The sequence below is a fragment of the Amblyomma maculatum genome, chromosome 8 (genome assembly GCF_055883805.1).
Source record: "Amblyomma maculatum isolate TAMU_Amacu chromosome 8, ASM5588380v1, whole genome shotgun sequence".
NCBI lineage: Eukaryota > Metazoa > Arthropoda > Arachnida > Ixodida > Ixodidae > Amblyomma > Amblyomma maculatum.
Window position 1 is genome coordinate 125,159,186 of NC_139351.1, and position 17,598 is coordinate 125,176,783.

Below are 17,598 nucleotides of genomic sequence, written 5' to 3' on the forward strand. Positions count from 1 at the left end.
GGCCACATGCCAGCGAGGCGTGCCCGCGGCGCATTCCCCGAACTGTGGGAGCTCTGACATTGGCCTTGCTGGGTGCGTAGAGTATGCGCCTTCTGACAGCCCGTCCTTGACTACGGTTCCGTGCAGTGGGTTTGGTGTCAGATGTAGTACGATTTTTGCAGCGTGAACTGCATCCCTGGGGCTTTCAGGGGGCTCTCCTTGTCAAGCCAGTCAAAGGCGTTTTTTGCAGCTAAAGCTACACTATGCTAGTCAGCGGCGCATTTCGGGTAAGCGTGGCTAGTCGCAACTGCGCATGCGTCATAACCATTTCAACTAGTTGCTCCAAGCTAGAGAAGAAGGAAGGAAGAAGAAGGGAAGAGACAAGAGAAGGGTCAAGTGGAGAAAGAAGATTCGGAAGACGCCAATAAGACAGATGAAGGAAAGAGAGGGGAGAAGAAGCCAGTGAAATAGAGCAGTCGAAAAGTTACTTTTTTGGCTGTCCTAATCGAAATAAGTAACCATCGCTACAGCTCGCACACAGCGCGGCATGCCATCCCTACGACAAGTAATACAATGCAGCCGGAGTGCCTGTCGGGTAGGCTTCACGATGCTGCATGGTTGCTTGGCGGCGAAAGAAATGGAACGCGGAACTCTGCAAAACACTACCAGATTTAACCAAGTTCAGCCGCCATCACGTTGTTTTTTTTTTTTTTTTTTGCACACTGTGACATGGGCTGCCCTGTTGAAAGGCGCATTGCTGTCACTATAGAGACTGCTTTGTAGGCGTCGGTTCCACCAAAAGCGGCGCTAGCGGTAATTTATCACCAAGGCGGCCCACGTGACGACTGCTATAGTTTCACCGAAGTAAATTAGGCTCTCGTCTCCTTCGACCCGCATTGCTGGGCCAGTTTGATCAACTCCATTCAGACTGCAAGAAAACAGTCGGATTCTTTAGATGCATCCGTTTGAGGACCGGAGTGAGTCGGCGTAGTTTCGAAGCAAAAGCGATATGCACAAAGTCAACATCAGGTCAAACTGCCAGGTCGCAGTTAGTGGCACGTGCCGACGCATTTCGTTTTTAATTCTGTCTAGCGTAGCCTCAATATACCATTCCTTTAGACAGTTTAGTAGAGGACCACCTCTTAAACCGTGTCAGTACGCTCCTTTCCCTTTGTGGTAGTCCGGCTGGATGAGATGTTATACTTTTGCTTCCGATAGCATGTACGCATATTTGTGCATCTGTGTATCTATGAAATATGAAAGAAACAATTTCCCGTGTAACTCTAGGTTCCGATTCTAATTCGCAGGCAGAGTGCCCTGCAGTTCGAGATGGGTGAACGATATGTAGACGTCACCTCTGGAGAAAGAAAATAAATCGAACAATTTTAATGCAATCATTATACTTCCAGCATATGTAGCGTTTTGCCGTCGCATGTTGTAATGCACCGATATCTTTATTTTCGTCTATCTAAGGTTCGTTTGCTTCAGGTGTCCACGTGAAGTGATGTACGCTATTGATTACAAGCGGCAAGCGTCCTTGGGCCTCCTTAATTGAGCTTCGCAGGAATACCATTCACCGGCACCCAGTCCCTTCAGAATGTCCGAAACGCCAATTAAGCTGTCATGTCGGCAGTAGAGAGCCTGCTGACTCAAGCGAGAGTGTCCGCACCGCTTCGTTTGCAGCGTGCAGCCAAGGCGCGCCCTCAGGCTGCTAACCGGGCCGCGAAACTGGCCAAGCATATCGACCTCTTGAAAGTGCGCTTACTGTTGCTTTTCTTACTATAGAAAACAGTAGCTGTATCAGGACGGCGTTCTAGACTTCTGTGGTGCAGTCGTCGCTGTTATGTGTACGAACCAAAAATAAATTGGGAGCAGGAAGGGGAGGGGGGTGTCACTTAGACTTCACTTCTAAGGTTATAATAGGATAGCGTTAAGGACTTCCATCTGAGACCACCGCCCTCTTGAGGACCCGCGTTCGCGCACACGAACTTTGCTGCTGGCTTAATCATGGCGGCCATGTCAAGATCTCGTGGCGTCACGCAAACCGGTGACCAATGAGTGCCCGGTTATGTCATCTGCCAATCATACATCATGCCAGAGGTATATATGCTGTTGGTTACTGATTCGCGACGCTGACTGCAACACCGACGCCGATTTTCCGGATCAGTGATCGAGAGCCTTAACCTTGTCGCTCTGAAAAACTCCGCGATGTCATCACTGCCGGATCACGCGAGCGCCAAACGGGCAGTGTGAGGCATGTCTGTGGCCCGTGTGAATACGCGACTTGTGGCCGCGCGTAGAGCGATAATGACCCATCTGTGGTTAGGAGACTTCCAGCAGTGTCTCTAGCCACGTCCGAGCTGGCAAGAGGCCGAGGCTAGTTACGTATACGTAGATAGCTATCAGGGGTAATAATGCGAACCTGCTTTGGTGAAGAATATCTTGTATATCGCGGCTGTCCGGGGCCTTGTCCGGGTATCTGTACGCGCAGACTATGCCAGTTGCCACTAAACCTGCGTACTTTCAGTTGGCTAGTTTTATATATAATTATATTTGCGAGAAGACGCACACGATATCCCTTTTTATCTATGCAAGGGAGCGCGAAATGACAGCAACAAATTTAGGAAAACGAAAGAAAGGACTGTTTGTTTCTTTTGGGGTGGTTATTGTGGCGCTTCCTTTCGAAGAGGAACAACATCCAACTGACCGAGCTCTATAAATAGCTTCATGCCTTTCGCTCATAGGAATCTCTTAAAGCGAACACTCGTCCCATGCCGAGAAAGAGAATTGTCGTCAACGATCTTGCGGCTCAGCCTAGTTGCTTAGCAACAATGACGCCCATGCTTATAGCCTTAGCGGAAATTATTATGGCGTCATGCCTGACTAGTGTAATTTCACAGCACTGATCTTTGAATTTGGGTCTTTGATATCGAATTTTGTGTGTGTGTGTGGGTTATAAATCTGTCCCGTACGTCACACTGTTACCATCTATAAGGACAGATAATGACGTCAGTGGTGCATTATCTGGTAGCTATACATGAGCGGCGATAGCGCCACGTTTCGCCTCAATACAGCCAGGGTGAAGCCCGTGACGGGTCCATCGGGGTTAGCAAATGCTGGAGCCAAAGAGCGCCTTCACATCGTTAAATCCGGAACACGTTGAACCAGGGCTAACATTATTGGCTCAGAACGTTGAAGCCGAAACTTTCACTTCGCCGTCTAAAGCTATGGTCACCGTACCGGACGCAGGCCGCAACTGCGCATGCGTCTCGACTTTTTTTTTCCCCTTCTGCCGTCTTCTAAATCATCTTGCTTCCTGTCTTCTATTTCCCTGCTGTTCTCTTCTAATTCTTGTGGTCTTCCGAATCTCCTTGCTTTCCGTCTTCTTCGTTCCTTCTTCTGTATTCTTCTTGCTGACGTCTTCCGGACCTTCTTGCTCAATTTGGCCGGCTTCTTCCTCTGTAAATAAAGACCTTTACCACGTGTAGCCATTAGTAATGAAGCGTTCGCTTACACGCTGCGTTTTGCTCAAGCTAAAACATCGTTTAAATTGCACAAAATACGTCAAAATTGTGCAGAAAACGTGAAAAAACGTTGCAAAGGTATAATGCCTGACTCCGTCACTGCGTTACAGTGTCAAAAACAGCGAGTAAAGGGTAAAAGTGCAAAGAAGTAGTACAAGAGGAAAAAGAGGAAAAGAAACCAAAAGAGAAAAAAAAATATAAGTGAAGAAATAGAAAAAAAAGAGAGAAGATAGAAAAAGGAGCAAAAAAACAACAAAAAAGAAACAAATTAGGGAAAAAGCTGTAGTTGAGTAAATTGTCGCCGGTAAGGCTTTCGCCTTACCGTACTTAAGAGAGATCAAAATGCCTTCAAAGAATTTTATATCTGATTCGCTCCTGGCAACTTGAGCAGCGTATATATTGGTCCTCCTTACGAGTATGCCTCTGGTAGGGCGCATTTGACAGGTGATATGACAGGGCCCTGATTGGTATGAAGTTTCTGTGACTGCACCCGTGTTAAGGTGGGTTTGTCAGCAGGGGCATAAGTGTCACTTGAATTAACCACATAAACTCGCATGATAAGCCGGGTGAATTGAGTCTATTTTGAACTTAACAGCGAGCGGGGTCCTTCTCGGTAGTTGTCGGAAGGTAAAGTATTCCTCATTTTCCATACGTTCGCTCGCTGATCTCCCACGTTTCGGGCGTACATTGTCACACGAAGTGCTTATCAGCTGGTGCCACTAGCTTTTGACTAATGCCTGATGCCTCGAATAGAAATATATCATTCCTAAAATGTTAACAAACAGACAAGCAAGCGCACATATGTCTGATTTCTCATTTGATTTACTTTGTATCTCTTTTCGTCACAGAAAAGACGCTTGATACATGGCTGAGGGACGAGCGGACACACTCGTCATCCAGTCCCAAGGGACGCTCGCCAAGACCAGCTGCTCGCACCAGAAGTCGCAGCCTGCGGCCCACAGTGTGGCCTCAAAGATACCCACACCCGGACAGGTGCGTAGAAAGAAACGACTACTCATCGAAGGAGGGTCTTCTGTGAAGCTTCATATGACTGTAGAACATTTCGACTCGTTTGTCGCATTATATTCCTCGGATCTCCCTATCTCGATTCCGATTAAAAGTATTTTAGGATTGTCAAGCAAATAATTATAAGATATCGACAACCAGGAAGTTGATACCGAGGCGTAATTTAGACTAGAGTATGACATTACACATACAGCCACTGAATCTCTCCATCTCGCGTCGAATGGCTAAATTAGGAACAGTAATGAACAGTTTCGGTGAATAATTGTTTATCAGAGAAGGCCGATAAAATGCTCTAAATCTTCCCCTTCAACAAATTCAGAGCGGACGTCGACGGAAACGTACTTCGTCATTATACACAAGCAATACTGGACGCAGAAGTCTCCCTGACTGATGCCACTACACGAAAGATTTATTAATTTGAAATTCTTGAAACATAACAACGGCCGGATGCGAGATTTGGGAGCTTTTATTTGGATGTTTAAAGTGAAGGTTTCAGTAAAATGCGTGGAAGACGAGATTTCGAGACCTTTTAATTGTCACAGGGAGCATTTGTTTCCAAACAAAGGGGGGGGGGGGATATAAAAGTGACGGTTATTTCCTTTGAAACGATAATGGAAACACGGCTAGCTTGAAGCAAAGCATATTGGACAGATTAGTGTGTATTTCACTAGGATAATTCATGGTTGTCACCACGGCGAAAAGGAAAAGGCCAAATCTCGTTATCAGGACTCTCTCGTGAAGAGTGCGATCACGTGGGCTATTGGGTGATGTAGCCACCTGGTTCCGTTGGTAGTTATGCATTCTTGAAACAAAATTCTGCGAGAAAGGCGTTTTCAAAGAAATAATACTTGAGTTCCGTCATAAATGACTTCAGCAATTAAATTCTAGCGAAAGCTAGCCAGCTCTGCCGGCGAAACGAAGACTCCCCTCCCCCTACCCTCTCACACGCCTTAGGTTTTTAAAGGTTTTGTAAATGACGACGTAGAGGACGAAATAGCTAAAATTTTCAGTGGGTGCACGTCTGATTGAAGAGGTAGGGGTATTGAATTTCGCTTTTAATTTGCTGCATTATTGTCATTGGCTGATTGAGCGTGTGTAGATTTATTGATTCAGGCGTGAAGAAGTGTCAGCAATTAGACCATGTTAATTATATAGCCATTACCTTTTTTTAATTTTTCCTAAATTTTCTGTACGCACAAAATTTCATAACGCAGGGAACAGAAACGAGGTGGGAAAATAGGGGGTATATTAAGCGACAAGTTATACAGCTCTTTCGGTCGAAAACCCCTCGGCGTAGTAGTAGTCGGCACCACGTGTCAAAAATAATTGGAGGCTGCGTAAAAAAATGGTATCATGCGAATTAGTGGTTTCAGTGATTGATGATTGATTAATGTATGATAGGCGAAGACGAGTCAATGAAAAGAGTAATAATTTGATGAATTAGAAAAATTAAAAAATGGTAAAAATAGGTTTTGAAAGTTGTCAAAATGATCGGAATTAAACACCAATGCTTGATGATGCTAAGTAAAAAACATTGTGTCTATAATTGATCAATTAAATAAGTCAAACAATTGAAGAAAGTGCAGATGGGTAAAAGAGAGAGCCAAAGATGTCAAAATGTTCAGAATCAAAAGCCACTGCTCGATGACGCTAATTAAGAAAGTTAACTATGAATTTATTTATTTATCTAAATCAAATTGAAAATGCATTTAAAGGTGTCAAAGCACTCAGAATGTAAATTCAATATTTGCTGAAGCTGAGAATCGTTGTATAAGAAATTAAAAATTAAATGATAAGCAAGGGAAAGAATAAATTTAAGAATTAGGAAAGTAAAAAACATCGCACGTCTGTCTGTGAAACGCTATTGCATCAAAAACATTTAACCGCAGAGCTTAAGTGCCCTCCTAATTTTTATCAGACAATTAATTCACTGGGCGCTGCAGAATCTGAAAAATAATTAATGATTAAATAAAAATGATTACACCCTACATCTCTTTTCAGGCGGAAACAAAGCAATAACAGTAACCGAAGGCGAACAACAACGTCCGCTTCTCGCAAAACCAACGCTGGTTCAGGCTCCGGCCTTGGCTCAAGCTTCGGCAGGCGGCCCACAAAGCCGTACGGCGATCGCGAGCTGCCGGCCGGCGCGCACGGCACAAGGGGCGGCGAACGAAGAGCGAAGTTCCTCGAGCTGGCCGTGTTCCTTGACGAGAAGGCCTACCTCAGCTTCCTGCACTTCCTGGGAAGCGAGCAGCGACTCATGGACTTCGTCCTGGGCTACCTGAACCAGGTGCGTGTTTCTCGCGGCTTTCCACAGGAAGCCATAAGAGGTCGGTGTCGTTATGATCCTTGGGGACAGTGCTAACACTCTAACACGGAAATTTTTATAAAGCCCCCACTAAAGTAAAAGAACAGCTATACGTAACTAACGTCCGTCCAATACTCGAGTATGCTTGTGCGGCATGGGACCCTCAAAGCTCTTACCTTGTGGAAAAACTTGAACGCATTCAAAACCGCGCTGCCAGGTTTGTTTCCGGCAACTATAACTTCCGTAGTAGCATCACATTAATTAAAGAAAACCTTAGATGAAAAACATTGGCTCACCGGAGACTAACCGCAAAATTAGAACTTTTTTACCAAATATACTCTGATCTTACGGGAATAAACAAGAGCTTGTACATTCTACCTCCACATTTTATCTCTGAACGCCGCGACCATAAGCTGAAAGTTCTTGTAACGCGATGTCGAACTGATGTGTTCCGTAATTGCTTTTTTCCTCACACTTCTTCACTTTGGAATAGTCTTCCTAAGAGCATAGAACAATGTAAAACAGGTAAACATTTTCTGTCTTTCCTGGCGTCCAATTTGTCGTAGTAGCTTTCCACACTTTTAAACCTGTTTCTCGCACTCACATTTTTAGTGTTGTTCTTTTTATTGTTAAACAAATGTGCTTTACTGTATACTTTCAGTATTGTAACATGCTCATTTTAGGTATTTTTTTACCGTTATTGCCCCCCCTGCTATAATGCCCCTGGGCGCTGCAGGTACCTGTATAAAAAAAAATAAATAAAATAAAAACAAGAATGCTTAAGGGAGCGAAATTATCTTAAGAGCTGGGGATTGCTCTGGTCAAGCCCGTGAAAAAGAATTCAACAGTGAAACAATGTCCTGAAGAGACTACGTAAAGCTATAGTATATCGAAAACTAAAGAAAAATTGCAGTCTTAATGAAGTACTGTCGTAAATTGCAAATAATAATCTTCGTAACACCCCTTTTAGAGGAATGGAAACTTTAGACATCAAAGAAGTTTCGTAGGTTATTTTAATGCCGTCTCCACATTGGACACATAAACTTGGCACAATGTTTTTCTATAAATGTCATCTATTCGAAAAATGCTGATAGGAATTCACTCTGCTGAACAAATTTGAAGCGCACACAAAAATATTTTTCACCTAATTTTACAGTGAACTCATTCCTTTCCGTACAGTATTAACCTAGGTGAAAGAGGACTTGCTGATTTGTCATGTGTTAAGCGAAGTGTATACAGCTCGTTCGGTCAAAAAGCTGTCCGAGTCGTAGCAGTAGTACTAGTCGTCGGCACCGGTGTGTCGGCAATATTCGTGCGGAAAAATCCTGATTGGTCGACCACCCCGTGCGGAAATTTCAGACACCCCACATTCAAAATAGAGCTATCAAATATTTTCAATTAAATAAATTCGTCACCATTGGGGTTCGAACCAACGTCCTTTGTATGCCAGGTGGACACGCAACCTCATAGGCCACGAAGGTATTTTGTTTTTGTTGTTCTTGCCAACTTCAAAACCTCATTTTACCCAGACAAACTTTTACGCGGCAAGCAGAGCATAGGCCATGAAGGGTAGTTGGTACCAAGCATGTCAGAGGGGCACTATAGTGAACACGTTGTGTTGCGTATGACAAACTAATGTCTGCATGGGATCTGTACTGATGTCACACTAATAAAAATTCTCGATATTTAAATGAGTTAAACAAAAAAAGGTCTAAGAAAGTTCGCTCAATGAAAAGGTAGTGTTAAAGACGATTCGCGCCTATTCCTAAGGCAAAATTTAAGCGTCCCATTATTGTTTCCATTTTCATTTTCTGAACGAAGAAATTGTCCTAAACAAACTGAAAAATAAGTGGACTGTACTCCACTAAACACAAGATAATAGCCTTGTGTTTGGTGCACAGTAAAATGAGCTCCTTACATGTCATTAAATTGAACACAATGCAACACGACGCAACACCATCCTGTCACAAAAGCACACAGGTATACTTCTTATGGTCAAGATGAGGCTGGAGACCCCTTTTCTAAAAAAACTTTTTATCTCAAGTAATTCGTACAATGGACCAGCAAGATTCTTGTACCTATTGGAGTGGCTGGGCGTGCGGCTGCGGCGAAAGCGAGGAAAAAATCGCGAACTTTTCGCGCACCAGGCGAGTGGTTGCAGTGGTTGGCACGCATTTCAAAGCATGAGGGTGAAGCTTACTCACTCGCACTTGTGTTTTTCGCCATGATCTCGGAACACCGTCGGGAGACGATTTCGTAATTTGCTATTTCGCGAAAATGCAAACAATGGCGCGCTCACTACAACTGCTTCAGGTTTCGTCGAAATTTTGCCGTATTTGGTAGCCAAAACAGCATTGCGCATGAGTATAGCAATTAGCTCTTCTTCCTCTCTGCAATAGTGATACATATCAATCTCACAAAAGAGCCCGAACTGATCTGCCTCAAGTGCAGTAGGAGTCGAGACGAGCCGATAAGGTTCCAAAGTCTGCTCTTCCTTCAAACCTTGTTCAGAGCAGGAGATGTCGTGAAGCGAGTCTCCGCACGTCGGTGGGGACACTTGAATTCGCTCGGTGCGATTGACTTGAAGAACGACGTTTTGAACTAGTTGGTATCATCATCATCATCATCATCAGCCCGACTATACCCACTGCAGGGCGAAGGCCTCTCCCATATTTCTCCACTTAACCCGGTTCTGTGCTAGCTGCATCCACTTGACACCTGCGAACTGCTTAACCTCATCCGCCCACCTAACTTTCTGCCGCCCCCTGCTACGCTTTCCTTCCCTTGGAATCCAGTTTGTTACCCTCAGCGACCATCGGTTATCCTCTCTTCGCACTACATGTCCTGCCCATGTCCATTTCTTCTTCTTAATTTCCACTAGAATGTCGGGAACTTGAGTTATTTCTCTGACCCACTCTGCACGCTTTCTATCTCTTAATTTTACCCCTACCATTTTTCGTTCCATAGCCCTCTGGGTTGTCCTCAACTTAAGTAGAACTCTCTTGGTTAGCCTCCACGTTTCAGCCCCATAGGTGAGTACAGGCAAGACGCAACTGTTGTATACTTTCCTCTTGAGCGATACCGGTAAGCTGCTAGTCATAATCTGCGAGTGCTTGCCAAATGCGCTCCATCCCAATCTTATTCTTCTTGTTATTTCCTTTTCATGGTCCGGATCTGCGGTTACTACCTGTCCTAAGCAGACATATTCGCCTACTACTTCCAGTATTTCGCTACCTAAAGTAAACTGCTGTTCCTTCCCGAGGCTGTTGAACATTACCTTAGTCTTCTGCATATTGATTTTCAAGCCTACCTTTCTACTTTTTCTGTCTAGGTCATCAATCATTATTTGCAGTTCATCCCCCGAGTTGCTTAGCAAGGCAATGTCATCAGCAAATCGCAGATTACTGAGGTATTCTCCATCTACCCTTATCCCTAACTGCTCCCATTCCAAGTCTCTGAATACTTCCTCTAAACAAGCTGTGAATAGTACTGGGGAGATTGTGTCTCCTTGCCGAAAACCTTTCTTTATGGGAATTTTGTTACTTTCTTTATGCAGAACTATGGTTGCTGTGCAGCCACTATATATATCTTCCAGCACTTTCACGTACGGCTCGTCTACCCCCTGATTTCGCAATGCCTGCATCACCGCCGAGGTTTCAACTGAGTCAAATGCTTTTTCGTAATCAATGAATGCTATGTATAAGGGCTGGTTATATTCCGAGCATTTTTCTATCACCTGATTGATGGTATGGATATGATCGATAGTAGAGTACCGTTTCCGAAACCCTGCTTGATCCTTTGCTTGATTGCAGTCTAAGGTTGTCCTGATTCTATTAGCGATTACCTTAGTAAATACCTTATACGTAACAGACAGTAAGCTGATTGGTCTGTAATTTTTAAGGTCCTTAGAGTCCCCTTTTTTGTGAATGAGGATAATGTTTGCATTCTTCCATGGTTCCGGTACCATCGATGACACCAGGCACTGCGTATACAGGGTGGCCAGTTTTTCTAGCAGTTGGTATAGCACATTGGAAAAAAAATGAAGTGGACACTGTACAAAAAGAAGAAAGACTTTGTCTAGTGTTCGCTGTTTTTCCGAAAAGACTCTACATGCTTCTTCACGGTATATATAACTTTGAAAGAATACAGCGGACCCTCCTTTCCGTTACTGTTCCATCCAGCCCAAGTAGCTTATCAACCCTCCAGAAATGACGTGGACTTGCTTGGATCATTGTTCTGGGGCCCTCTCGGCCTGACCAAATAAAACCTGCTGAGCCGCAGTTCTTCTCGCCTTTCCGTTGCAGGTGCAGGCCATATACGTGCAGCCGTCACTGAGGGAGAAGGTCTACATATCGTTGGTCCATCTCGAACTGCAGGAGACGCAGCCGGTAAGTTTGAAATTGGGCAGAGAACATATATCGCAGCGCCGCTGATGTCAGCAAAGCTTTTCTGCACGCCAAGCTTGGATACGCATAAATTTGGGGGCGCATGAACCAGATAGAAAGATGCCACGGAATATACTTGGTGACTTTTTGACAGTTCGCATATTTTTATCTTGAAAACAGCAAGATAAACGTCGATATGATCTGTGCAATCGAACTTTATAGCCAAGCCAACGTTGTGTGCGGGATTTCTCTCAATAAATATATGTTGATGTAACGGAAATGGGTAATCAATTTTACCTTTTTTTTTATTTTAGAAAAAGAGCGACTGCATTTAGACATTAAAGGCCACCAACGTCGAAGGGGAGAAAAAAGATCTTTTGAAAGCTTGTTGTGTTGTTGCTTTAATGTTCTTTTCTTTCTTGCACTGCATGCATGCAAAAAGATGCCCCTGTGCGTAATATCGTCGTTCTCGATCATCAGATACAAAAACAACGTCTCATGGGCGCATGAGAAATACAGCGACATTTTATAAATATTAAACACCGTTTAACCAACTCAACGTGCTTTCAGATAAATATTGAGAAGTTCGATATTTGGGAGCACATTTCCTATCATAAAGAAACTTTACAGAGTGGACTCACTTTTGATGCTGACTTGCTTCAGTTTGCTATATAACGCATCCCCCAAAGTATAATATAGAAAGCTCAGAAAGTTGCATGTTTAATTTTAGCTAATTATTCAGTCAATTACTGAGTTCTATAGCGTAGGGCATGTCCGCCGTGTCTAGAATCCTGCGCACACCGCACCTACGTTTGTCTCACAAGTTTGAAAATAAAAAATTTTTAACGTTAAAAAAAAATTATCATGCGTTCTAAATACGTTTCTTGTAACGAAAAACTGAAACGAAAATTTCAGCGCGCAAACTGACTGTTTCTCAGTAACACTACAAGGAGGAGTGATAAGCAGAAGTGGTAGCATTCGTCACAGAGCTGAATGCACCAGAAATAGTTTGTAATAATACACGCGTATTTTTTTCTACCTGAAACTCAACCTTCCAACGCTACTCTGACGTCAGAGTACGCGTTATCATGTGTCCGTGTGTGTCTTGTCCATACGCGTACGTAAATTTAGTCATGCACTCGTGTCCTTCATGCGCCGTCTGCCCATTGCGGAACCCCTGGACTTCGCTGAAAGTTAATGTCCTCCTCTCGATTTACCCCTTGTTTTAATTCTCCATGCCCCTTATCTCTACTTTCGGATCTTCGGATCTCGTGTTCTCCTCACCAGAGGGAGCTATAGAATCGCGCTTTTCTCTTTTAGATGCAAGCAATGACGGTGAACATTTATTTGCAGGCCGACCTACCTCACTACAACGGCAACCGGGACCTCTTGCTGTCTTCCTTCTGCAAGTACCAAGCCAACAGGAACCTGGCGGATGAGTCGCGCTGGGATGCCGCTCTCTACCTGTCTGGGTAATCTACAATACCAATGTAGCAGCTGTGTGGCTCACTTTGCCCGCGAAAGTTGCCGTGGCCGTCAGCGTCGAAGTGAGTCAAGATAAAATATTGCCAAATAGTGATATAATAAACTTAAGTATTTATCAAGAACATTTAAGGCATCTGCAAAGTGGAAACAAAATTAATGGGGGTATAACTCTTCTAAACTTAGATACAGAGCAAGAACTATGCTTGGCTTGGTTTAAAGCTTCCATGTCAAAAGGCAGAGATCAAGGTCATTGGGGAATTCGTCAACGTTATGTTAAATGACTTAACTTTAAACAAAACTGAAAGTTCCTGGCTTCAAGGTCAAATTGTCCCTCCCGATGTCCTTGGCGAAACCTGGCATAGTAGAGCTTTCGCTCCAAAAAACAATTTCATACATCAAAAACAGGCAGCCGACACATTGGTTCAAATGTTTGAAATTTCTCTAGGGTTTTCATTTACAGCGTGCTCGAAATCAAAAATAACGCGACCAGACAACCAACCTTCATGCCAGAATGACTGATTCCCTTCGTATCTGCAGACATTTAGTCTCTTTTGCCAGGAAGCGTTCGTGATTTATTTATTTGCAAAAAGATATCGGCGTTCTCTCCCGGTGCTGTATCGTGTTACGAGATACCAATCTTAGCGAAAAAGTTATTCCCCAACATGTTCTTTCATTTCAGGCTGAACTTCTTCGCCATTGAGGACGGGCGACGAAATGTCGTAACGATGGGTACGTGCTTCTTACTTCGTATTGCAAACTGCTACAAGCGTCATCGAAGCCACAGGCATCATCGGAAACTAATTTAAATCATGCACGCGATATATGCAACATGCTCAAAAAAGTATGGAACATTATTTTACGATGGCGTGAATCCACTCAATCAGCCCCCGGCTTTCAGAAAGCGCCTATGTTTGTTAGATTTTTGTTTCTACTGGAGGAAACCGCGCTGCTATAGTGAGTGCCTAGGAACTGGGATTAGGGAAATGGCCTACAACGAACAGTTTGGATCAGTTTTCTTGTTTGTCTAGAGCTACATAGCGCACGTCGAAAAAATCTATTCGGATAAAATCGAACACACTGCACCAAGTCAGGCACACTAGCCACGTTTCTACCCAGGACTCTAGTTACCAACTTTTTCTGACCAGCACGCCGAGTACGGGACGTATTAGGAACGTTGGTAATGTCTGTCGATGTTTCGTTGGTTTAACACGTCGGATTTTCAAGGTGGTAACTGTTCAGGTTTTAGAGAACACGGTTTGAGGCTTGTGTACGCGGGCATCTTTGCGAGCATTAGGGATTCTTTGCGAACTCAACTCGCTATTGTGCACCACGACAGGGTTAGCCCCTGTGGGCGGAGTGTGCCACCGGGATCACAACTGCGTGATCACCGAGATCGGCACCACGAGCGAGACGGGCAAGCCGTACGCCTCGGCCGGTTGGACATCAGCCTACGTGGCGGCACACGAGATCGGACACAAGTGAGTGGCACCTACGGCCTCCTTCCTTGCTGAGAAACTTTTTGTTAGAATCAGACAGCGTCTTGCAAGATTTTCGGACGCATCCATCGTCTGCGGCAGAGGGAGGTTAAAGAAGTTGCCGTTTTTAAGGCGAATGCCTTTTTAGACTCATGGTGAATATCTCGCATATGCGAGATGTGTCCGCGAGATATGTCAGCGAGACGTCGCAATAGGGTCTGATGAACATAATTGCCCCGGTAAGGACGTTGTAATAGGTACTGACGACGAAGCCAAATAAATAAAGTAATGAAAGTATAACGAGTACATAAACACGCAAGATAAAGGAAGAGGAGAAGAGTTAAACAGAATAGGAAGAAAAGAAGAATGAGGAAATGCCTTCGCCATTAAGCTCTTAATTGAAGCTAAGCGCAATTCTGTATTTTTTCTTCGGATTTATGTATAGGTTTTTTGACTGCCTACAGTTGGCTCTACGGTTCATTAACATTCTTGGCGTTTAATGAATCGCCATGTTGGGGTGTAAAGCGTGAGAACATTTCATGATATTAATGATTAAATAGCTCTAACAAGAAATTCATTTTCATTGCCCAGTTGCAATAATTCATGCATAGTTCAACTTGAGCGAAGCTTCCCGAGAGCACGTCAGTAATGTCCTTTATAAAAGTCTGCCATGAACTGGAAGCTATCAAAAGATACCTCGCGAGATTAGCTGTGTACGCTAGATGAATTCTGCTCTGCGTGGGGAAGCCACTTCCTTTTTTTGCAGAAAATTCCACGCAGAGAGCGATCACATTATCTCGAGGATACAGATGGTCGTGACGTTAGAACATAATTTTGTTTTCTGCGTTCAGCCTGGGCATGCTGCACGACGGCTGGCCCCACAACGACTGCCCTTCCAACGGCTTCATCATGTCGCCTAGCCGAGGCACTAAGGGAGAGACCACTTGGTCCCCCTGCAGCGCCCTGGTCATCCACAAGATGGGGTTCGTATACTGCTCCTGACTTGTAATGCACCTGGAAGCCAAAATTGGTTCGCTGTTGGTATATGGAACACTCTGATTACATCACCTTCTGCAGAGCAATCTGCATGTATTAGAGGGTTTTAGTTTACCGCGATCTGCTACCGTGATCCACCACCGCGCATTTCACTGCGCACGCCCAGATCCTCTTGACGCCGATAGATGTCGGCACATAGACCTGTCGCGTCGAGAACAATCAGCTTGTGCGCCCTGACCACACGCGGTAGAGGGCCACGGTGGCGGATCGCGGATCAAGGTAAACTAAATCTCTGTATTGTCTGGTCTGTTCACAGTTGTCTTGTAGCAGGATGCTGAGTTCATTGAGTGCATCTCTGTGCAGTAAATATTTGTAGCCTGAACCCGGCTTATGCGTGAGATAAGCAGCCTTTATGTCTTCTTGTCGGCCACCATAGAATTATACTCAAGGGGCGAACTGATTGAAACGACGACTTTCGAAGCACAGCGAGAGAGGCGTTCTGGAGTATACCTAGCACGGATGATTTTGGTGGCCTGCTTCGCTAAACAGTATAAAGTATTCAGTATTTATATTTATGGATATCTACCCCAGGGCAGGAGCAGCATACCGTACCCCTATGGTAGTGAAATGAGAGCCCTTACAGAGTGTAGTTCCTGTTCAGACTATGATTTGATTTCGTAATGTTCCTTAATTGCTAACAAGCCGACAGCAGTTATTAGCTTCACGCTGACTGCGTTGCACCAAACACGCAAGTGAAAGATACCTAGAACAAAGAGTACGTCGACTGCCGCTCTTTCTATCTAATTCCGTCGTGTTTCACGCCTCTAAGACAGTTTGACAATAGACCAACGCGGCTAGAACGAGACTTAAATGTGACCTTAACTGTGGCAATGCCAAGACCTCAAGCCATCGTATTCTTTTCTTGGGAACATGTCCTGTCCTCGCTGTCATTGTTCCTGTTCAATTCGTGATTGTGCCATCGTGGTTTTAGCCCATTGCGTTAAAGACACCCGAATAGTAGTACTATTGTTCGTTGAGTTGACCTCAACGTCGCACGGGCTCAATATTCATGGCTGCTCACTTGAGCTGGCCGAAGGCTGATTTTGCAGTGCGCGTCGATTTAATGCTGAATTCAATTCCGTTTCTTGCTTGGTAGCGACCGGACCTGCCTGTCCAACAGGCCGGATGGAGTGACCGGTCTTCCGGACTTGGAAGACCCTGAGACTCTCCCGGGTCAGGAATGGGACGCCCACGACCAATGCAAGATATTTCTGCGTGACCACGATGCGGAGCTGTACAACACTAGCCTCATTACCGTAAGTTGCCGAGCGAAAGCAATGCTTCGAGTTATACCCGCGAGCATGTTCACTGGAATACACTTCACGGGAAAATTAAGGGCCGACTGATCTAAAAACACGAAAGAAATGTCTGTTGTCTTATCGCACGGACATAAATACTATTGTCATGATTACCCTTCTCTACAACACCCGAAACTATCCCATAATCAATACAGAACTGGCTCTGCCACGGCTATACACATTTCACCTTACAGCAGCCGTAAACAGCAGGATATCTTGTGACACATTCCTGAATGCTAAAAAAAAAAAAAAAAAAAAATATTGCCTACGCTGAGAACACAAACTTATGGTCACATTTTTACGTTGCGTGGGTCAGTGTCAAAATCATTAATTTTAAGGCGAAAGCCTTTAATGGGCTCATGCTGTCGTAGACAAATGTGTCCCGCTTTTGGCCTGATTGGCCGAGGCGGGATGACGTCAAAGATATCTCGACCAATCACAGAGCCCCACCACAGTATGCGCAAATGCGTGCCTTATATGTCCGTCTAAGTCCCATTGCTAATTACTGACTGATTAATTTATTTAATAATTAATAATTGATGCCTAATTAGTAATTCATTATGTCTAAATAATGACTAATTTTAATATTTTCTATCTAATAACTAGTTAACTCATGTCTGATTAGTTAACTAATTAAGTAGCGTAGCAGTACGCGGCACTTAGGCTTTCACCTTTCACTAAATTAGTTCCTAAAGTCCCTCGTAATTTTATTAATCAGTGTTTTCCCTTCCAGCATGTCTGCGAGCAAGTGATATGCAAGACACGCAACCGCCAGGGATACTACAAGGCGGGGCCGGCCCTGGACGGAACTTTCTGCGGCGACCACAACGTGTGTGAGCTTCAGCAGAAATGCTGTTCAATAGTGTGACACACTTTACACTAGACGTTCATATCTCATATACACACTCCGCAGTCGGTTGCGTGGCGTCACATCCTCTACGTCCCATTATTTCAGTTCTTGTTTACCCCTTTTAGTATTTGGTACTTTCAAATTGAGCGCCAATTCCTTCCCATGCCCTTTTTCGGCTCTACTTCCGGTTGCGTGACGTCACATTCTTGATG

At 44.3% G+C, this 17,598-nt stretch overlaps 1 protein-coding gene across 1 annotated transcript in view; it reads left to right on the forward strand.

The window, feature by feature from the left end:
* LOC146182482 (A disintegrin and metalloproteinase with thrombospondin motifs 10-like) overlaps positions 1 to 17,598 on the forward strand; it is a 60,426-nt gene that overhangs the window by 17,144 nt on the left and 25,684 nt on the right. Inside the window, exons 6-14 of the mRNA XM_084576005.1 lie at positions 4,352 to 4,496; positions 6,531 to 6,819; positions 11,142 to 11,225; positions 12,576 to 12,694; positions 13,387 to 13,436; positions 14,044 to 14,185; positions 15,034 to 15,165; positions 16,335 to 16,494; positions 17,270 to 17,365. Coding sequence (XP_084432131.1) covers positions 4,352 to 4,496; positions 6,531 to 6,819; positions 11,142 to 11,225; positions 12,576 to 12,694; positions 13,387 to 13,436; positions 14,044 to 14,185; positions 15,034 to 15,165; positions 16,335 to 16,494; positions 17,270 to 17,365 — 1,217 coding nt within the window. The remainder of the gene's footprint in view (positions 1 to 4,351; positions 4,497 to 6,530; positions 6,820 to 11,141; positions 11,226 to 12,575; positions 12,695 to 13,386; positions 13,437 to 14,043; positions 14,186 to 15,033; positions 15,166 to 16,334; positions 16,495 to 17,269; positions 17,366 to 17,598) is intronic.